This window comes from Hemitrygon akajei, chromosome 5, assembly GCF_048418815.1.
Source record: "Hemitrygon akajei chromosome 5, sHemAka1.3, whole genome shotgun sequence".
In the NCBI taxonomy this organism is placed as follows: domain Eukaryota; kingdom Metazoa; phylum Chordata; class Chondrichthyes; order Myliobatiformes; family Dasyatidae; genus Hemitrygon; species Hemitrygon akajei.
The window spans coordinates 7,847,101-7,868,426 of record NC_133128.1 but is presented as its reverse complement, the minus strand read 5'-3'; the positions used below and the strand labels follow the sequence as shown (position 1 = coordinate 7,868,426).

Here is a 21,326-nt window from a genome sequence, read left to right as displayed (position 1 = left end):
CCAAATTCTGCTCCTGTATCTTACGGTCTTATGGTAGTGCTCTCAGCCACTTGTTACCCCACAATGCTGGCCCTCTTGTTTTTATCACATACAAGCTCAATTTGGTCTGTTGTTTATTGTATTTCACTGTGACACATGCCATTCCCACCGGAGTTACCTTTCCTCCAGTGTAAGTCCTTTGTTGGATACCTGCAGGCTTCAGTTTAGTATCTTTGAAATGCCGATCACATTCACTTTGTTGGATGACTGAAACAGCTGAGTCAGTGTCCAATTCCATTTTCATTAATTTGCTGTTCACTTCTAGTGTAAGCCATATTGCTTGTCTGTTGTTGTTTTCACACTGTAACTCTAAAGGCTACTTAGTCCTGTGTCACTCTCATCATTAGATTTTTCAACAGCATGCAGATTAGTTGCTTTAATAGTGAAAGCTAATTTCAAGCTTAATTGTCATTCCACCATCCATGAATACCCATGAATACAGCTGAACAAAACAGTATTACTCCAGGACAAAGGTACAGCACACAATATCAACAGTCATAAATGGCACAAGGCACATATCACACATTTAAGACAGCAGTAAAATATAGTCATGAGAAAAGATATATAGTCCAAGTCCCTGAGTCCATGAATATTGCAACAGGCTACATTCAAACACAATACAGCTTGTCTTCTGCTGAATGAACACTAGGGGCAGCACTGACACTGCCAACATGGATGCTGCTCCCCACCACCTCTGTGCCTCTCTCCTGGACAGCTGCAGACAGGAGATATCACAGCTTGAGTCCTAATCTGAGGCCTCATTCCCCTGCTGCCCGCCAATAAACCATTGAACCAGACATTCTATATACCACGTTACCAACGTCCAACAGGGCCTTTTGATCACAAAAAAAGTGATTAAGACAAGTGCTCACTGTTAGACTGTACACCGTCTTTACACACTGACTCCAACGCCTCTCTGATGCAGGCAACAGCACGAACTGCACCTTGTCCAGCTCCTTAAGATTCTCCGCCAATGAGCAAGTCACTGCTGGGCTAGACCTGCGTTACCTTAAGTTCTTAAAATCCAGCAGGGACTTCTGATTGTAAAAAAAAAAAAATGCCTGAAAAAGATAGTAACACCTTTGGTTGGCTCCGTAGAAGCTGCTGCATCTGAGCATACTGCCATCTTACCAAGATGTGATTCATGCTGTCCTCGTCTCAATGGCGGCGTCCTCAAAGGATCACACAAGAGTGTGCCAGCTTTCATTCTGAGTTCCCCCAGAGAAACTTGCCGACTGAGATACTTCTGTTTTTTTTATTTTCCAGGAGAAGTTGAAGAACAGTGTTGAGAATATTCAAACGATTCAGAAAGAATGGTCACGTGAACAGGAAGATCTGAAGCAATCAGAAATCAAAGTAAAGGTAGGGAAAACATGCACAACTGGATTTAAAGAGGATTTTCTTTGGAGCGGTGGATATCAGAATTAGAATCAGGTTCATTGTAACTGACATAGATGATGTGAAATTTGTTGTTTTGTGGCAGCAATACAGTGCAAAGATATAAAATTATTACAAATTACAAAATAAATATTGCAAGGAAAGGAATAATTAGGTAGTGTTCATTTGTTCATGAACCAGTCAGAATTCTGGTGGCAGAGGGCAAGAAGCTGTTCCTGAATCATTGTGTGTGTCTTCAGGTTCCTGTACCTGCTCCTTGATGGTAGTAACGAGAAGAGGGCATGTCCCAGGTGATGAGGGTCTTTAGTGATGGATACCGGCTGAATGGTGAGGAGGGTTGTTTCCATGATGGAGCTGGCTGGGTCTTGAAGTAGAGAGAATGGGAAAGCTGAACCACTTGGTCTGTATCCTGGATGATGTTGTGATCATCATCTGTTTGCCATGGGAGTGATCAGTTCATCCCCATGAAGACATTGGACATGATGCCCTGACTCACCCGGGCATTTCTGAACCTCACTAGTGAGGCTAGTGAGGTTACTCAGGAAATACAGTGAGGCTGAGGGAAGGAAGGAAGGAATTTGTTCTGATAAAGCCAGAACATCGGAGCATAAACCCTGGCCTTTCCTGGTGCTCACAGAGTCAGGTGGACTGACAGTTGGCCCGTGATGTATCAAACTGATTAAGCTAATGGTACCTAATCCCTTCTACCTGCACGTGGTCCCCCTCCCATCATCCTCTGCATATTCAGGTGGCCATCAGAGAGCCTCTTAAATGCCCCATAGTATTTCTGTAAACCAGGGGATCTTGAGAAATGGCTCAGACACTTTGAGAGATTTAGGACTGCAAGCAGTCCACTTGGGCTTCAGAACAGCATCAAGCAAGCACACTGATATACTACATGGGAGACAAAGCATATAACATCATGGATGGTTTAGGACTGACAGATGCTCTAAGAAAGGAGTATAAAATGGTGCAGGAGAATTTCAAAGAAAATTTCACAACAAAGTGGCAAAGGGCAAAGTTCGACTCCAGAAAACAGGAGCCAGATGAAAGTGTAGATGACTTCATCACAGCATTGCCTGCCCTGTCAGACAACTGTGCATATGGAAATCTGAGAGATGAGCTCATTAGAGACAGACACGAGAAAATCTGCAGATGATGGAAATCCAAAGCAACACCTGATGCTGTCTGGCCTGCTGAGTTCCTGTGGCATTTCGTGTGCAACTTTGGACACAGGATTGTTGCCAGGCTACTAGATACCAAATTGGAAGAGAGACTTCAGTTGCAGGCAAATCTGACACTAGAGAAAGTTTTTATGATGGGCAGAGTGAGATTGTTCATCAGCAGCAGGCAGAACTTGGGAACAGATACGATGCTGAGGTAAATCTAGAAGGTGTACGAAAAGAAGGGTACAAACAAGGTGCAGTCGGAAAACTACGGAAAGAGGTGACAGCAGAGCTTAGCTCAAACAAAACAGAGAAGCGAAATAAAGAGCTGGTAAATTGTCCAACTGGAGGAGATGCATCAAGGATCTAGTAAAAGAAGTGAAAGGCATTAGATTTGGCCATTATAAAAGCCTGTTTCACTCAAAAACGGTTTTCAGGAGGTGAAAGAAGGCCATGATTCAGAGAAAGAGAGAGCTTTCCTTGGGCACTATATTCAATTAGACAGTGCTGGAGTACTGTGGTTCATTTGCAAAATGAGGTAGTGATGTTCAAAATGGACACTGAGTCATCCCCAAGTATCTGTTCACAAAAGAAAACAGGCATTACGCTAATCCCAGCAAAGGAAGCGCTCATGGGACCAGGGAAACATCAGCTCAGTGTGAAAGGAATGTTATTACTTCCATCTGTAAAAATGAGAAACACTTAAAAGAGGATGTCTATGTTGTTCAGGACCTCTTCTCACCACAACATGTCATCGAGAAGTTTAACTTCATTGCAAGGTAGGATTTGCTAAACAATGTTCAGTGACAGGAGGAATACCCAGAATTGTATTGTTCACTACCCTGGGGGTACTGAAAGATGAGTGCTTTATCTAATTGAGGCCAGGAGAGAGGCTCTACTGTCTGACTACAGCGAGGTGTATACCAGTCCCATTGGTATGGGAACAAAGTCAAAGCTAAACTTGAGAGAATGGAGGCACCTGGCAGCTTAACTAGAGGGCATGGACTGATTGATGGTTTGTGGGTATTGTTCCTGTCCCCAAGCCAGATGCCACAGTGAGGATCTGTAATGATCATCTAACAAAACCCAATAACACAGTGAGGTGGGAGATGTCTATTCTGCCCTCTGTTGAGCACACATTGAATATGCTGGGTGCAGCAAAGTCCTTCACCAAACTAGATGCATACTCAGGATTCTGGCAGATCCATTTAACTCCTTGAGTCCCAGAAGCTCACAACCTTTATCATGCCTTATGGACACTAAGCCTTCAAGAGATTCCCTTTTGGCGTCTCATCAGCCGTTCAAGTCTTTCAGATGAGGATGAGTCAAATTTTGGATGGATTGGAATGAGTAGTCTGCCACATGGATGGTATACGCATCTTTGGAGGCTGAAGCGAGGAACTTGACAACTGAGTGGAAGCTGTCTTGGAGAAACCGAAACAGGCTGGAATCACCCTAAGCAAAAAGAAATGTGAATTTTCAACAAGTACGAACAAGCTGGATGAACTCAGCAGGTCGGGCAGCATCTGTTGAAAGGAGCAGTTAATGTTTTGGGCCGAGATCCTTCGTCAGGACTGAAGTAAGGGGCAGGGGTCCTATAAAGAAGGTGGGGGGAGGAGGAAAGTGTAGGTGAAAAACCAATCAGAGGAAAGATCAAGGGGTGGGGAAGGGGAAGCAAGGAGGGGATAGGCCGGAGAGGTGAAGAAGGAATGTAAGGGGAAAGCACTATGTGTAGTAGAAGGCAGAATCATGAGAGAGGAGATAGGCAGCTAGAAGAGGAGGCAGAGTGAAAGTGTGATAGGGGAAGAGAGAGAGGGAGGGAATTACCAGAAGTTGGAGAATTTGATGTTCATACCAAGGGGCTGGAGACTACCCAGACGGTATATGAGGCGTTGCTCCTCCAACCTGAGTTTGGCCTCATTTGGCAGTAGAGGAGGCCATGTATGGACATATCTGAATGGGAATGTGAAGGAGAGTTGAAGTGGGTGGCAACTGGGAGATCCTGTCTGTTGTGGTGGACGGAGCGGAGGTGCTAGAAAAAAACAGAAAAAAAAACATATTCTTAACACTTATTTTCTCTTATTATTGACATACTGCTTAGCTTTGTTAATCGGTTATTTGCTAATTTAATTCTTTATTGTATATAATGACACATTGACTTAATGTATCTTTTTTTGTTAATCTTCAATAATAATTAGTAAAAAGATTTTAAAATGAAATGAAATAAATTTCAGTTGAATAGCCTGCATGCTGCTGTGCTCTCTGCACTCTCCCTCAATATCAAGCACAACCGTATTAATAAAGATATTGATGGCCTATCTTCTCATTTTATATTCTTATAAACTTTGCTCCTGCCTCCCTTCAGACCCCACACTCCAGTGAAAACAAGTGTAGTTTGTCCAACCTTTCTTTATAGCCCATTCCCTGTGATCCAGGCACTCTCCACGTGCTTCCTATAATGGGGATGACCAAAGCTGAATGCAGTACTCTGGATGCAGCCTAACCAGAGTTCCACAAATCTGCAACAAAACTTTCTGACTCTTAAATTCGATGCCTTGACTAATAAGGGAAAGCATGCTGTACACCTTATTTACAAGCCTATCAGCTTGCATGGCTATTGTGAAGGATATCAAGGTTTTAGGATATTGTTGAATATTGATAAACATATGAGCTTATGAACATATATTACATGTTACAAAAACAAAATGAAAAAAGAACATGAAGCACATGTGGGGATGGGGGTGGGTGTCGGAGAGAGAAAGAGTGGCAGGAGAAAGGAAGGAGGAACCAAGAGACTGAACCAGCATGGTTTGGACCTCTTGTAACAAATTGCTAACATACTATTCAAATTTCATTACTTAAATTAGCCAATAAGTGTCCTGATTCATGTAATGTGATACCTAAAAAGCTTACAGAAAGTTACAGAGGAACTGTAACCACTAAAAAAAACACTGAACAATTACGTATGCATAGGTAATTATATAAAAATACAAACAAACATAAGAAAGTTAAACTACATGGAAAATAACAATTATATAGACCAACCCAACAATGTCCAAGTACATTTTAAACACTGTATAACTGTAATTCTTCCCCCTTCCTTTCCAGTCCTGAAGAAGGATCTCAGCCTGAAATGTCGACTGTTTATTCCTTTGCATAGATGTTGTCTGACTTGCTGAGTTCCTCCAGCATTTTTGTGCTTGTTGCTTTAGCTTTCCAGCGTCTGTAGAATTTCTCATGCCTAAAATCATAAGTTGTTGTTGTGGTTGGATCTTCAGAGACACAGTAAGGAAATGAAGGAAAAACTATCGGCAGCTTTCTCAGAATGGAGGAAGCAGTTGGAAGACGATGAAAAATTGGCACTGAAGATGATCAATGAAGAAGAGAATCGAGCACTCTGCCAGATCAAGAGCTCCTCTGATTCACTGTTGAAGAAAATGGAAGAAATTCAAATAATAGACAAGGAAGCCCAGGGTCAAGTGCAGGAGGATCCTCTCTTCTTCATTCAGGTACTCATTGTGATCCATCCATCTACACACAGTAGCCACTGCATTAGGTACACCTGTACACTTGTTCATTAATGCAAATATCTAATCAGCTAATCATGTGGCAGTAACTCAGTGCGTAAAAGCATGCAGACATGGTCAACTGACCTGCTATGACGCTGCCTTTTCCTAGGGTGCCCTCTTAGCTGTGTGAAGCACCACAGATCTTAAATTATTTGAAAGGAGGCAGAAAAATAGAGAAGTGAGTTTAAATCAAAATATAGTCGAATCGTATGTAAATAATAATTATTATGGATATTTATAAATATACACAGATGCTTCAAAAATGGTAATGGTAGATTAGGGGGTAGGATTAGTAGTGCCTGAAAAAGCAGGTGAGGATGCATGATGATTTCTCAGTGTGTACAGGTGAAATGACAGCTGGACTGTGACCTTTACAGAGGGTGGAGGAAGTGAGACTGATGAGAGTTGTAAAATTGTCTATTTCAAGCACAACTATCAGGAGTCAAGAAGATTTCCATCCTGAGGCAGGACCAGACATTATGTGTGAGACAATACAAACCTTATCTGGATTTAGAGCGCAGGGACTCTGTATGTGTTTTATGTGGATTCCAGCACATGTTGGTATTGGAGGGAAAGAGCAAGAGAGTAAATTAGGGAAGAGACAACTAGATAAATAGATGGCAATATTCAAATAAATTACAGTAAAGGAGAATTGAAAAACATTGTTAAAAGTGGAATCAAAAATGTGGAGAAAATCGGATGAAGAGAGAACAGGAAGGTATCTTTATACCATCCAGAAAGAAGTGGGGTGGTCAAGGAATGCAGGAAAGAGGAGGTGATGATATAGTATCAAGATTGAAGTTTGGCACACAGGGTTAAACAGAACATTGTTTTTAACGAAGAAACACAATACTGTAATGGGAGGCATGAGCTTTGTAATAAGTAGAAACGGTTCAGCATGTACTGGTGAGGTGTCCAAGGTATAATTAAGAGAGGGGATGGTTGATTTTAAAGTTATCATGGAATAAAATACAATTTAACATTAATGATATTTTGCACAATAGATGACAGGAACATTGCTTTAAATATGTAGTGCAGAATACAGGTGTTCTTGTAGAATTTGATACAATATGTAGGATTTCAATATCCTGACTAACACTGCAATTTAGAAGAAGGCAGTAATGCACCTTCAAACTGTTTGCCAACCACCATAAAACCTCAGAAGAAGAGCTGAGCTGCTTCATTTAGGGACACGGACTCACTCTGAAAGTTCTCCGCGCTGAATTATAGATCCACTTCTTTTCATTGATTTTAATTGACTTCTTGTTTTTTATTGACAGGATGTGAAGCAGCTTCTTTCAAGGTGAGTCTCATTGTGTGGAACGTGCTGCTGGTGATGGGATTTATTTATCAGTTATTTATTGATTATAATGATTTGTTTTTGATGTATTTTGCATAGTTTGACTTCAGTTGCACATTGGCTGTTTGCCTATGTTTATGCATAGTTTTACATTGATTCTATTGTGTTCCTTTGTTCCTACTGTGAATGCCTGCAAGAAAATGAATCTCAGGGCGGGATATGGTGACATGTACGCACCTTGATAATAAATCTGTTTTTTGAACTTTGAAAATAGGTCCTGAGTTATTCAAGACTTTGGCAGTCCTCCTCTTTTGTTCTGTCTCTTGTTCATAACTTTCCTGGTTTTGTTTAACCCTCTGATTCTCTGTGATCCTGTGCTTGGGTGCGAAGATGTAGTATGACACACTGCTAAAACCACTATCTGAACAACAGCACAGGATCAGAAAAAGTTGCAGAAGTTTGCACACTCAGCCGGCTCCATCATGGGCACTGGCCTCCCAAGCATTGAGAATATCTTCAAAAGTTGGGCTTCAAAATGGCAGCATCCATCATTAAGCACCCCTGTCACCCAGGACGTGCCCTCTTCTCATTGTTACCATCAAGGAGGAGATACAGGAGTCTGAAGTCACACACTCAACATTTTAAGAACAGCTTCATCCCCTCCACCATCAGATTTTTCAACAGACAGGAACCCATGAACATGATATCATTATTTTTGCTCCCATTTTGCACTGCATATTTTATTTATATATGAGTAATTTATACTTTTTCAAAGCATGGCACTATACTGCTGCTGCAAAACAACAAATTTCATGACATTAGTCGGTGATAGTAAACATGATTCTGATTTTGATATCTAATTACTACATTTTACAAATTCTTTCCAGATAACAGTTTGTGTTATTTTTATCATTACAGATATTCACAACTTGCTGTTTTCAACCAGGCTACTGACAAAAAACAGGAGAGAAATGTTGAAAGGGTATTTGGTGGTTGTGGCTTCTCTTTTGGTTCGTCGCAGATGGAGCCCAAGAGGTACTCCAACCATCCATACTCTCTTTCCAGATTAATCGAGGACAACTTACAATGTTTGATTAACCTGCGGATCAGTCCGTCTTTGGACTGTGGGAGGAAACTGCAGCACCGGGAGGAAACCCACACACTCTCTCAGGAGACATAAAAACTCCTTAGAGAGGACATTGTGCTTGAACTCTGAACTCCGACACTGAGATATAATAGTGTTGCACTACCCACTACACTGCCGTGGTGCCCATGGCTACTTTACTGACTACTTACTTCTCATTCTTTAAATTTCAGAAACTTTGAAGCAAGGCAGATTTTGAAAATCCCTAAGAGCCAAATGGTATAGCCCCAACTCCAGCCAAATTAATCCTCTGGGTCATTGAGGCACACAGGTTTTCAAACCATGACTAGGTTGTAGTCCTCTTGAAGGATCTCAGCTCAATAATAGTTTTTTTTAAACAGCTGCTGGATTGTGATGTTTAGAACCAGGGTTCTTTCAGATATCAGAATCAGACGTTAATCGCCAAGTACCTATGCACATACAAGGAATTTACTTCCGGCAGATGTTGTCTCTCTGCTCATAACAATAATAATGATAAATATAAATGAAAATATAGATTATACATACAGGTAGTGCAATCCAAGTAATAGTTAGCCGACAGTTAACCGGCAGTTAACTGTTCAGCAAAGTGACCGCAGAAGGGAAAAAATTCTCCAGTGCCTATTAGTCTTAGTCTGGAGGGATCTGAAGCGCCTACCAGACAGAAGCAGATCAAACAGTCCATGCGCAGGATGGGAGGAGCCCTTTATGATGTTCCCCGCCCTCTTCTTCAACCTGGAAGAGTACAGGTCCACAATAGGGGGCAGGGAGGCTCCAATGATGCGCTCGGCAGTCCTCACTTTGCACTGTAGTCTGGTTCTATCCTGCTTGGTGGATTTTTGGACAAATTTGCCCAAAACTTGGTGCTTCATGATAGTTTTATTCAGCAGTAATAGAAGAAAGAAAGTTGAAAAGATGGAGTGTAACTGAGGATGTAGGCAGACAGGATACAAAAGAGATGGTGGCACTGTGTGGTCAGTTCGTTCCATTCAATTTCACAGATACGAGTCAATCAAACAGATCGCCCCTGTTTAAATAATGCAACACCAAGAGAAGCTTCCAGAGCTTTCCAGAATCATACCAATACGACAATGAACAATTGCATAGGCATATTGTGATCACTAGGAAACATACTAGTTTCTCACTATAGGAAGTATCTTCTCTATGTCCACTCTATATAGGCCTTTCAATATTCAATAGGTTTCAATGAGCTCTCCCCTCATTCTTCTAAATTCCAGCGAGTCCAGGCCCGGAGCCAGGAAGCGCTCCTCATATGTTAACCCTTTCATTCCCAGAACCATTCTCATCAACCTCTACTGGACCCAAAGCACAGCCCTGAATTCCTTCCAGCTTAATGAAGTCTTATCCCCTGCACACCAAAGATATTATCCCTGTCCGTCAAAGCTGTGCCATGTTTTTTAAGTTGTCATCTCTTTAAAAATAATAATAACAGCAATAAAAATAGTACTTTATTGACTCAAGTAAGAAATTCTTTCATTAGGGCAGCAACATTTCAAAACATACTTAGCAGTGTACAAACTTAACTAATAATAACAATGCAAAATAATAATACGCACAATAATAATGTACCAATGTGCAATAATAAGGTACAAAATAATAAAGCAGACTGTTGTAGTATGATGTCTGTTCTCTTGTTGCACAGAGATGAACTGTTATTTTGCTTATTGCACTTGGTAGGAAAGACTTCCTGTAACGATCCTTCTGACAGTGGAGCTGAATGAGTCTGTTCTAAAGGTGCTCAGCTGCATATTCACTTGGTCATGGAGAGAATGTACCAGATTGTCCATAATAGATAACAGTTTGTTCAGTAACCTCCTCTCCGCCACTAACTCAAAAGAGTCCAGGTTGTAGCCAAGGTCAGAGCCAGACTTGTTGCATATACTCAATCTTTATTCTTCTCAGCAACATTATCCTCACACTGTTTGTAGTCATCTTGGAATGAATGCAAATTGTAGTGTATGGTCTGAAATTCCATTCTTCACCCTCTCCTCATTTCCATCTTTCTCGTTCCTCTTTTAAGTAATCCTAAACACTGATGTCTTCAACTGAGTTTAAGAAAATTCATCCTGGTGCCTCCTGAAATAGCTTGGCATCAGAATCAGGTATACTATGTCATGAAATTTGTTGTTTTGCAGCAGCAGTACATAAAAATAACAAAAAACCATATATTACATGTGTATTTATTTATATGATATTAAGATAGGTGGAAGAGCAGTTAGTTTTGAGGAAGTATAGAGGCTACAGAAGGACTTTGATTAGGAGAAAGGGCAAAGTAGTGGCAGCTGGAATATTGGGAAGTGTATGTTAATGCACTTTGGTAGAATAAATGAAAGGGGTGATTATTTTCCAAATGGAGAGAAAATACAAAATATTGAGCTGTAATGGGACTTTGGAATCCTTGTGCAGGATTCCCTAAAGGTTAATTTGCAGATTCAGTCTGAGGTGAAGAAGTCAGGTGTGATGTTAGCATTCATTCCAAGATGACTGGAATATAAAAGCATGGATGTGATGTTGAAACTTTATAAAGCACTGATGAGGCCTCACTTGGATTATTGTGAGCAGTTTTGGGAGCCTATCTTAGACAGGATGCGTTTAAAGGAGGTTCACCAAAATGATCCAGGATGGAATGGCAGGTCATAGGAAGAGTGTTTGATGACTCTGGGCCTCTTTTCACTAGAATTCAGAAAAATGAGCGGTGACTTCATTGAAACCTATCGAATGGTGAATGGCCATGATAGAGTGGCTGTGGAGATGTTTCCTGTGGTGGGAAAGTCTATGACCACAGGACACAGCCTTGGAATAGAGTGGCATCATTTTAGATTGCAAATGAGGGGGAATTTCTTCAGTGGTGAATCTGTGGAATTCTTTGAAACAGATGGCTGTGGAGACCATGTCTTTGTATATTTAAGGCAGAGGTTGGTAGATTCTTGATTGGTCAGGGCATAAAGAGATAGGAGGAGACGGCAGGTGGTTGAGCTGAGAGGAAAATTAGATCAACCATGATGAAATGGCCAAGTAGACTCTGTGGGCCAAATTGCCTAATTCTACTCCTATATTTTATGGTCTAGTTTAAAAATTAAATTAAGGAAATAGTGCTAAGAGAGCAAAACAGAAGGAAGTATATAGTGAGGTAGTGCTTTGTCCTTTCAGAAATCTGTTGGTGGAGGCGAAGCAGCTGTTCCTGAAACGTTGAAAGTCAACAACCTTGCACTCTGTTAGTAAGAAATTGATTGTGGACCTCAGGAAAGGGAAGTTGAGGGAGAAAGCCAGCCCTCATTGAGGGATCAGCAGTGGAAAGTTTGAGCAGTTTCAAGTTCCTGGGTGTCAACAGCTCTGAAGATCTATCCTGCGCTTAACATTCGTTACAAAGAATACTATATTTCACTCGGAGTTTGAGGAGATTCGGTACATCATCAAAGACTCTTGGAAATACCTCTACATGTCCCATGGGAAGTATTTTAAGTGTATAGTTACTCTGGGTCATTGGTAGAGAATTCTGAGGGCATTGAGTTTTTTGCTTTCATGTTTTAATCTCTGCATTTTATAAATTATGATTCTAATATATTGTTGCACTTTGTTATTTTATAATTAGGTTTTGTCTAGTTTACATATAATTTCAATTGTCCTTGAATACATTGAATTAATTCTCCTCGAGATCTTGCTGGCAGCCAATTAAGTATCCTTGGAGTTATGTCTCTTATCAGAAACTTTACTTGTAAGCTTGATAAAAGTCTGTGTTTTACTCAGCTGGGCACAGACTCTTTTGTGCCCTGGAGTGCATTTAAAGGGGCAGAGCTAACCCCATAGGTCTCAGTCATGTTGATCCTTGCCTAGTGAAGTTCTAGCAAAATTATTCTGAGTTATCCAAGACCTTGAAAGTTCTACAGTTTTGTTTTGTCTCTATTGATCCTAAAATTCCTTGGTTTTGTTTAACCCTTCTGATTCTCTGTGATCCTGTGCTTGGGTGCGAAGATGCCGTATGACACACTGCTAAAACCACTATCTGAACAACAGCACAGGATCGGAAAAAGTTGCAGAAGTTTGCACACTCAGCCGGCTCCATCATGGGCACTGGCCTCCCAAGCATTGAGAATATCTTCAAAAGTTGGGCTTCAATATGGCAGCATCCATCATTAAGCACCCCTGTCACCCAGTATGTGCCCTCTTCTCATTGTTACCATCAAGGAGGAGATACAGGAGTCTGAAGTCACACACTCAACATTTTTAGAAGAACTTGTTCCCCTCTACCTTTAGAATTTTGAAGAGGCCGGAAACTCTTGAAAATATTCTTGTTCCCTTTTTGCACTACTTATTTGATTAATTCATACTTTTTTAAAGCACGGAACATCACTGCTGTTGCAAAATAACAAATTTCATGACATATGTCTGTGACATTAAACATGATTCTGTTATCTAATTACTTAATTTTTCTGATTCTTATTTGCTAATTAACTGCTGTTTTTCATCTATCCTGTTATTCCAGATAACAGTTTGTGTTATTTTTATCATTACAGATATTCACAACCTCCTGTTTTCAATATAGTTCCTTTCAACAAACAGGAGAGAAATGTTTCGATGGCATTTGATGATGGTGGCTCCTGTTTCGGTTCATCGCAGATGGAACCCAACAGGTACTCCAACCATCCATAAATCCCTGCCCAGATTAATTGAAGACAACTTACGATGTTTGATTAACCTGCGGATCAGTCCGTCTTTGGACTGTGGGAGGAAACTGCAGCACCGGGAGGAAACCCACACACTCTCTCAGGAGACATAAAAACTCCTTAGAGAGGACATTGTGCTTGAACTCTGAACTCCGACACTGAGCTATAATAGTGTTGCACTACCCACTACTCTGCCGTGGTGCCCATGGTTACTTTACTGACTACTTACTTCTCATTCTTTAAATTTCAGAAACTTTGAAGCAAGGCAGATTTTGAAAATCCCTAAGAGCCAAATGGTATAGCCCCAACTCCAGCCAAATTAATCCTCTGGGTCATTGAGGCACACAGGTTTCCAAACCATGACTAGGTTGTAGTCCTCTTGAAGGATCTCAGCTCAATAATAGTTTTTTTTAAACGGCTACTGGATTGCGATGTTTAGAACCAGGGTTCTTTCAGATATCAGGAAATTTGCACAAAACTTGGTGCTTCATGATATTTTATTTTATTCAGCAGTAATAGAACTAAGAAAGTTGAAAAGATGGAGTGTAACTGAGGCTGTAGGCAGACAGGATACAAAAGAGATGGTGGCACTGTGTGGTCAGCTCGTTCCATTCAATTTCACAGATACGAGTCAATCAACCAGATCGCCCCTGTTTAAATAATGCAACACCAAGAGAAGCTTCCCGAGCTTTCCAGAATCATACCAATACGACAATGAACAATTGCATAGGCATATTGTGATCACTAGGAAACATACTAGTTTCTCACTATAGGAAGTATCTTCTCTATGTCCACTCTATATAGGCCTTTCAATATTCAATAGGTTTCAATGAGCTCTCCCCTCATTCTTCTAAATTTCAGCGAGTCCAGGCCCGGAGCCAGGAAGCGCTCCTCATATGTTAACCCTTTCATTCCCAGAACCATTCTCATCAACCTCTACTGGACCCAAAGCACAGTCCTGATTTCCTTCCAGCTTAATGAAGTCTTATCCCCTGCACACCAAAGATATTATCCCTGTCCGTCAAAGCTGTGCCATGTTTTTTAAGTTGTCATCTCTTTAAAAATAATAAGAGCAATAAAAATAGTACTTTATTGACTCAAGTAAGAAATTCTTTCATTAGAGCAGCAACATTTCAAAACATACTTAGCAGTGTACAAACTTAACTAATAATAACAATGCAAAATAATAATACGCACAATAATAATGTACCAATGTGCAATAATAAGGTACAAAATAATAAAGCAGACTGTTGTAGTATGATGTCTGTTCTCTTGTTGCACAGAGATGAACTGTTATTTTGCTTATTGCACTTGGTAGGAAAGACTTCCTGTAACGATCCTTATGACAGCGGAGCTGAATGAGTCTGTTCTAAAGGTGCTCAGCTGCTTATTCACTTGGTCATGGAGAGAATGTACCAGATTGTCCATAATAGATAAGTTTGTTCAGTAACCTCCTCTCCGCCACTAACTCAAAAGAGTCCAGGTTGTAGCCAAGGTCAGAGCCAGACTTGTTGCATATACTCAATCTTTATTCTTCTCAGCAACATTATCCTCACACTGTTTGTAGTCATCTTGGAATGAATGCAAATTGTAGTGTATGGTCTGAAATTCCATTCTTCACCCTCTCCTCATTTCCATCTTTCTCGTTCCTCTTTTAAGTAATCCTAAACACTGATGTCTTCAACTGAGTTTAAGAAAATTCATCCTGGTGCCTCCTGAAATAGCTTGGCATCAGAATCAGGTATACTATGTCATGAAATTTGTTGTTTTGCAGCAGCAGTACATAAAAATAACAAAAAACCATATATTACATGTGTATTTATTTATATGATATTAAGATAGGTGGAAGAGCAGTTAGTTTTGAGGAAGTATAGAGGCTACAGAAGGACTTTGATTAGGAGAAAGGGCAAAGTAGTGGCAGCTGGAATATTGGGAAGTGTATGTTAATGCACTTTGGTAGAATAAATGAAAGGGGTGATTATTTTCCAAATGGAGAGAAAATACAAAATATTGAGCTGTAATGGGACTTTGGAATCCTTGTGCAGGATTCCCTAAAGGTTAATTTGCAGATTCAGTCTGAGGTGAAGAAGTCAGGTGTGATGTTAGCATTCATTCCAAGATGACTGGAATATAAAAGCATGGATGTGATGTTGAAACTTTATAAAGCACTGATGAGGCCTCACTTGGATTATTGTGAGCAGTTTTGGGAGCCTATCTTAGACAGGATGCGTTTAAAGGAGGTTCACCAAAATGATCCAGGATGGAATGGCAGGTCATAGGAAGAGTGTTTGATGACTCTGGGCCTCTTTTCACTAGAATTCAGAAAAATGAGCGGTGACTTCATTGAAACCTATCGAATGGTGAATGGCCATGATAGAGTGGCTGTGGAGATGTTTCCTGTGGTGGGAGAGTCTATGACCACAGGACACAGCCTTGGAATAGAGCGGCATCATTTTAGATTGCAAATGAGGGGGAATTTCTTCAGTGGTGAATCTGTGGAATTCTTTGAAACAGATGGCTGTGGAGACCATGTCTTTGTATATTTAAGGCAGAGGTTGGTAGATTCTTGATTGGTCAGGGCATAAAGAGATAGGAGGAGACGGCAGGTGGTTGAGCTGAGAGAAAAATTAGATCAGCCATGATGAAATGGCAAAGTAGACTCTGTGGGCCAAATTGCCTAATTCTACTCCTATATTTTATGGTCTAGTTTAAAAATTAAATTAAGGAAATAGTGCTAAGAGAGCAAAACAGAAGGAAGTATATAGTGAGGTAGTGCTTTGTCCTTTCAGAAATCTGTTGGTGGAGGCGAAGCAGCTGTTCCTGAAACGTTGAATGTCAACAACCTTGCACTCTGTTAGTAAGAAATTGATTGTGGACCTCAGGAAAGGGAAGGTGAGGGAGCAAGCCAGCCCTCATTGAGGGATCAGCAGTGGAAAGTTTGAGCAGTTTCAAGTTCCTGGGTGTCAACAGCTCTGAAGATCTATCCTGCGCTTAACATTCATTACAAAGAATACTATATTTCACTCGGAGTTTGAGGAGATTCGGTACATCACCAAAGACTCTTGGAAATACCTCTACATGTCCCATGGAAAGTATTTTAAGTGTATAGTAACTTTGGGTCATTGATGGAGAATTCTGAGGGCATTGAGTTTTTTGCTTTCATATTTTAATCTCTGCATTTTATAAATTATAATTCTAATATATTGTTGCACTTTGTTATTTTATAATTAGGTTTTGTCTAGTTTACATATAATTTCAATTGTCCTTGAATACATTGAATTAATTCTCCTCGAGATCTTGCTGGCAGCCAATTAAGTATCCTTGGAGTTATGTCTCTTATCAGAAACTTTACTTGTAAGCTTGATAAAAGTCTGTGTTTTACTCAGCTGGGCACAGACTCTTTTGTGCCCTGGAGTGCATTTAAAGGGGCAGAGCTAACCCCATAGGTCTCAGTCATGTTGATCCTTGCCTAGTGAAGTTCTAGCAAAATTATTCTGAGTTATCCAAGACCTTGAAAGTTCTACAGTTTCGTTTTGTCTCTTTTGATCCTAAAATTCCTTGGTTTTGTTTAACCCTTCTGATTCTCTGTGATCCTGTGCTTGGGTGCGAAGATGCAGTATGACACACTGCTAAAACCACTATCTGAACAACAGCACAGGATCGGAAAAAGTTGCAGAAGTTTGCACACTCAGCCGGCTCCATCATGGGCATTGGCCTCCCAAGTATTGAGAATATCTTCAAAAGTTGGGCTTCAAAATGGCAGCATCCATCATTAAGCACCCCTGTCACCCAGGATGTGCCCTCTTCTCATTGTTACCATCAAGGAGGAGATACAGGAGTCTGAAGCCACACACTCAACATTTTTAGAAGAACTTGTTCCCCTCTACCTTTAGATTTTTGAAGAGACAGGAAACTCTTGAAAATATTCTTGTTCCCTTTTTGCACTACTTACTTGATTAATTCATACTTTGTTAAAGCACGGAACATCACTGCTGTTGCAAAATAACAAATTTCATGACATAAGTCAGTGACATTAAACATGATTCTGTTATCTAATTACTTAATTTTTCTGATTCTTATTTGCTAATTAACTGCTGTTTTTCATCTATCCTGTTATTCCAGATAACAGTTTGTGTTATTTTTATCATTACAGATATTCACAACCTCCTGTTTTCAATATAGTTCCTTTCAACAAACAGGAGAGAAATGTTTCGATGGCATTTGATGATGGTGGCTCCTGTTTCGGTTCATCGCAGATGGAGCCCAACAGGTACTCCAACCATCCATAAATCCCTGCCCAGATTAATTGAAGACAACTTACGATGTTTGATTAACCTGCGGATCAGTCCGTCTTTGGACTGTGAGAGGAAACTACAGCACCGGGAGGAAACCCACACACTCTCTCAGGAGACATAAAAACTCCTTAGAGAGGACATTGTGCTTGAACTCTGAACTCCGACACTGAGCTATAATAGTGTTGCACTACCCACTACTCTGCCGTGGTGCCCATGGTTACTTTACTGACTACTTACTTCTCATTCTTTAAATTTCAGAAACTTTGAAGCAAGGCAGATTTTGAAAATCCCTATGAGCCAAATGGTATAGCCCCAACTCCAGCCAAATTAATCCTCTGGGTCATTGAGGCACACAGGTTTCCAAACCACGACTAGGTTGTAGTCCTCTTGAAGGATCTCAGCTCAATAATAGTTTTTTTTAAACAGCTACTGGATTGTGATGTTTAGAACCAGGGTTCTTTCAGATATCAGGAAATTTGCACAAAACTTGGTGCTTCATGATAGTTTTATTCAGCAGTAATAGAAGAAAGAAAGTTGAAAAGATGGAGTGTAACTGAGGCTGTAGGCAGACAGGATACAAAAGAGATGGTGGCACTGTGTGGTCAGTTCGTTCCATTCAATTTCACAGATACGAGTCAATCAAACAGATCGCCCCTGTTTAAATAATGCAACACCAAGAGAAGCTTCCAGAGCTTTCCAGAATCATACCAATACGACAATGAACAATTGCATAGGCATATTGTGATCACTAGGAAACATACTAGTTTCTCACTATAGGAAGTATCTTCTCTATGTCCACTCTATATAGGCCTTTCAATATTCAATAGGTTTCAATGAGCTCTCCCCTCATTCTTCTAAATTCCAGCGAGTCCAGGCCCAGAGCCAGGAAGCGCTCCTCATATGTTAACCCTTTCATTCCCAGAACCATTCTCATCAACCTCTACTGGACCCAAAGCACAGCCCTGAATTCCTTCCAGCTTAATGAAGTGTTATCCCTGGACATCAAAGATATTATCCCTGTCCCTCAAAGCTGTGCTGTGGTGTTTTTAGGTTAGTAGCTCTTTAAAAATAATAACAACAATAATGATAATAGTATTTTATTGACCCAAGTGAGAAATTATTTCATTACAGCAGCAACATTTAAAAACATACTTAGCAGTGTGCAGACTTAACTAATAATAATAATACACTCAATAATAAGGTACAAAATAATAAAGCATACTGTTGTAGTATGATGTCTGTTCTCTTGTCGCACAGAGATAAACTGTTATTTTGCTTATTGCACTTGGTAGGAAAGACTTCCTGTAACGATCCTTGTGACAGCAGAGCTGAATGAGTCTGTTATAAAGGTGCTCAGCTGCTTATTCATTTGGTCATGGAGAGGATGTACCAGATTGTTCATAATAGATAACATTTTGTTCAGTAACCTCCTCTCCACCACTAACTCAAAAGAGTCCAGGTTGTAGCCAAGGTCAGAGCCAGACTTGTCGCATATACTCAATCTTTATTCTTCTCAGCAACATTATCCTCACACTGTTTGTAGTGTGTGGTCTGAAATTCCATTCTTCACCCTCTCCACATTTCCATCTTTCTCTTTCCTCTTTTAAGTATTCATAAACACTGATGTCTTCAACTGTTTATTCCCTATTATCCTTAGAAATCCCTATTTTTGCTTCCTTTTTGCACTACTTAGTTAATTTAATATGTATATATAATTCATATTTTTTAATGCATGGAAGAGCACTGCTGCTGCAAAATAACAAATTTCATGACATAAGTCAGTGATATAAAACATGATTCTGATATCTAATTACTACAGTGTGGCACTAACCTCTACACTACCGTGGCACCTGTGGTTATTTTAACTGGCTATTTACATCTCATACATTAACTTTCAAATTCTTTGAAGCAAGATAGAGTTTTACAATCTCTAATCTCGATTGAGAATGCTGGAGTACTCATTCAGATAATTAATGATGGACTAAACAAATCTTAACCAACAATGAAGGTGGAACGAAGATTTAATTTCTTCCACGAGGGAGCATGATGACATTAAGCTCCCATGGGACGGGAGGCCTAGGGAGAAAGAAAGCCTCCGGGTCCAACGTATAATTCTCCGTAACTTCTGTCACCTCCAATAAGATCCCACCACCAAGCACATCTTTCCCTCCCCACCCCCCCCCACCTTTCTGCTTTCTGCAGGGATCGCTCCCTATGCAAATCCCTTGTCCATTCGTTCACCACCCCCCCCCCCATCCTTCCCACCGATTTCCCTCCCGGCACTTATCCTTGTAAGCGGAACAAGTGCTACACCTGCCCTTACACTTCCTCCCTCACCACCATTCAGGGCCCCAGACAGTCCTTCCAGGTGAGGCGACACTTCACCTGTTTGTCTGCTGGTGTGATATACTGCATCTGGTGCTCCCAGTGCAGCCTTCTATATATCGGTGAGACCCGATGCAGACTGGGAGACCGTTTTGCTGAACACCTACAATCTGTCTGGCAGAGAAAGCAGGATCTCCCAGTGGCCACACATTTTAATTCCACATCCCATTCCCATTCTGATATGTCTATCCATGGCCTCCTCTACTGTCAAGATGAAGCCACACTCAGGTTGGAGGAACAACACCTTATATTCTGTCTGGGTAGCCACCAACCTGATGGCATGAACATTGATTTCTCTAACTTCTGTTAATACCCCCCTCCCCTTCTTACCCCATCCCTTATTTATTAATCTCCCCCCCTTTTGTCCTCTCTCTTTATTTTCTCTCTGCCCTTCTCATAATCACTCCTTGCCTGGGCTCCATCTTCCTTTGGTGCTCCCCTCCCCCTTTCTTTCTCCCTTGGCCTCCCGTCCCATGATCCTTTCCCTTCTCCAGCTGTGTATCCCTTTAGCCAATCAACTTTCCAGCTCTTAGCTTCATTCCTCCCCCTCCTGTTTTTTCCTATCATTTCAGATCTCCTCCTCCCCCTCCCACTTTCAAATCTCTTAATATCTTTCAGTTAGACCTGACGAAGGGTCTCGGCCTGAAACGTCAACAGTGCTTCTCCCTATAGTTGCTGCCTGGCCTGCTGTGTTCCACCAGCATTTTGTGTGTGTTGCTTGAATTTCCAGCATCTGCAGATTTCCTCGTGTTTGCATCTGACTTTAGATTCTGCTTTTCAGAATTCATGGTGAATTGGATCATATTATGATAACTTGCTCCTAAAGGTTCTTTTACCTTAATGTCTTTAATCAATTCCGGTTCATTGCAGAACACCCAATCCAGAATATCTGATCTCCTAGTGGGCTCAGCCATGAGCTGTTCAAAAAAGCAATCTTGTAGGCATTCTAGAAACTCCCCCTGTTGCAATCCAGCACCAACCTTACTTTCCCAATCGAACTGCATATTGAAATCCCCCAAGACTATTGTAAACTTTGCCCTTTTAGCATGCATTTTCTATCTCCCATTGCAAATCTGTAGGCAACATCCTTACAACTGGGGGTCTGTATATGACTCCCATCAGAGTATTTTCATCCTTGCAATGTCTTAGCTGTATACACAATGATTTAACACCTTCTGACCCCATGTCACCTCTTTCTAATGATTTGATTTCATTTCTTACCAACAACGCAACTCCACCCCCTCTGCCTTCCTGCCTGTCCTTTTGATACAATGTGCATCCTTGGACATTAAGCTCCCAGGGATAATCTTCTAGCCATGATTCAGTGATGCCTACAACATCATACGTGCCAATCTGTAATTGTGCT

General features: G+C 40.8%; 1 protein-coding gene across 1 annotated transcript in view; it reads left to right on the top strand.

Annotated features, from left to right (window-relative positions):
• LOC140727467 (E3 ubiquitin/ISG15 ligase TRIM25-like) overlaps nucleotides 1-21,326 on the top strand; it is a 56,197-nt gene that overhangs the window by 11,073 nt on the left and 23,798 nt on the right. Inside the window, exons 2-7 of the mRNA XM_073044794.1 lie at nucleotides 1,306-1,401; nucleotides 5,882-6,112; nucleotides 7,453-7,475; nucleotides 8,391-8,507; nucleotides 13,131-13,247; nucleotides 17,434-17,550. Coding sequence (XP_072900895.1) covers nucleotides 1,306-1,401; nucleotides 5,882-6,112; nucleotides 7,453-7,475; nucleotides 8,391-8,507; nucleotides 13,131-13,247; nucleotides 17,434-17,550 — 701 coding nt within the window. The remainder of the gene's footprint in view (nucleotides 1-1,305; nucleotides 1,402-5,881; nucleotides 6,113-7,452; nucleotides 7,476-8,390; nucleotides 8,508-13,130; nucleotides 13,248-17,433; nucleotides 17,551-21,326) is intronic.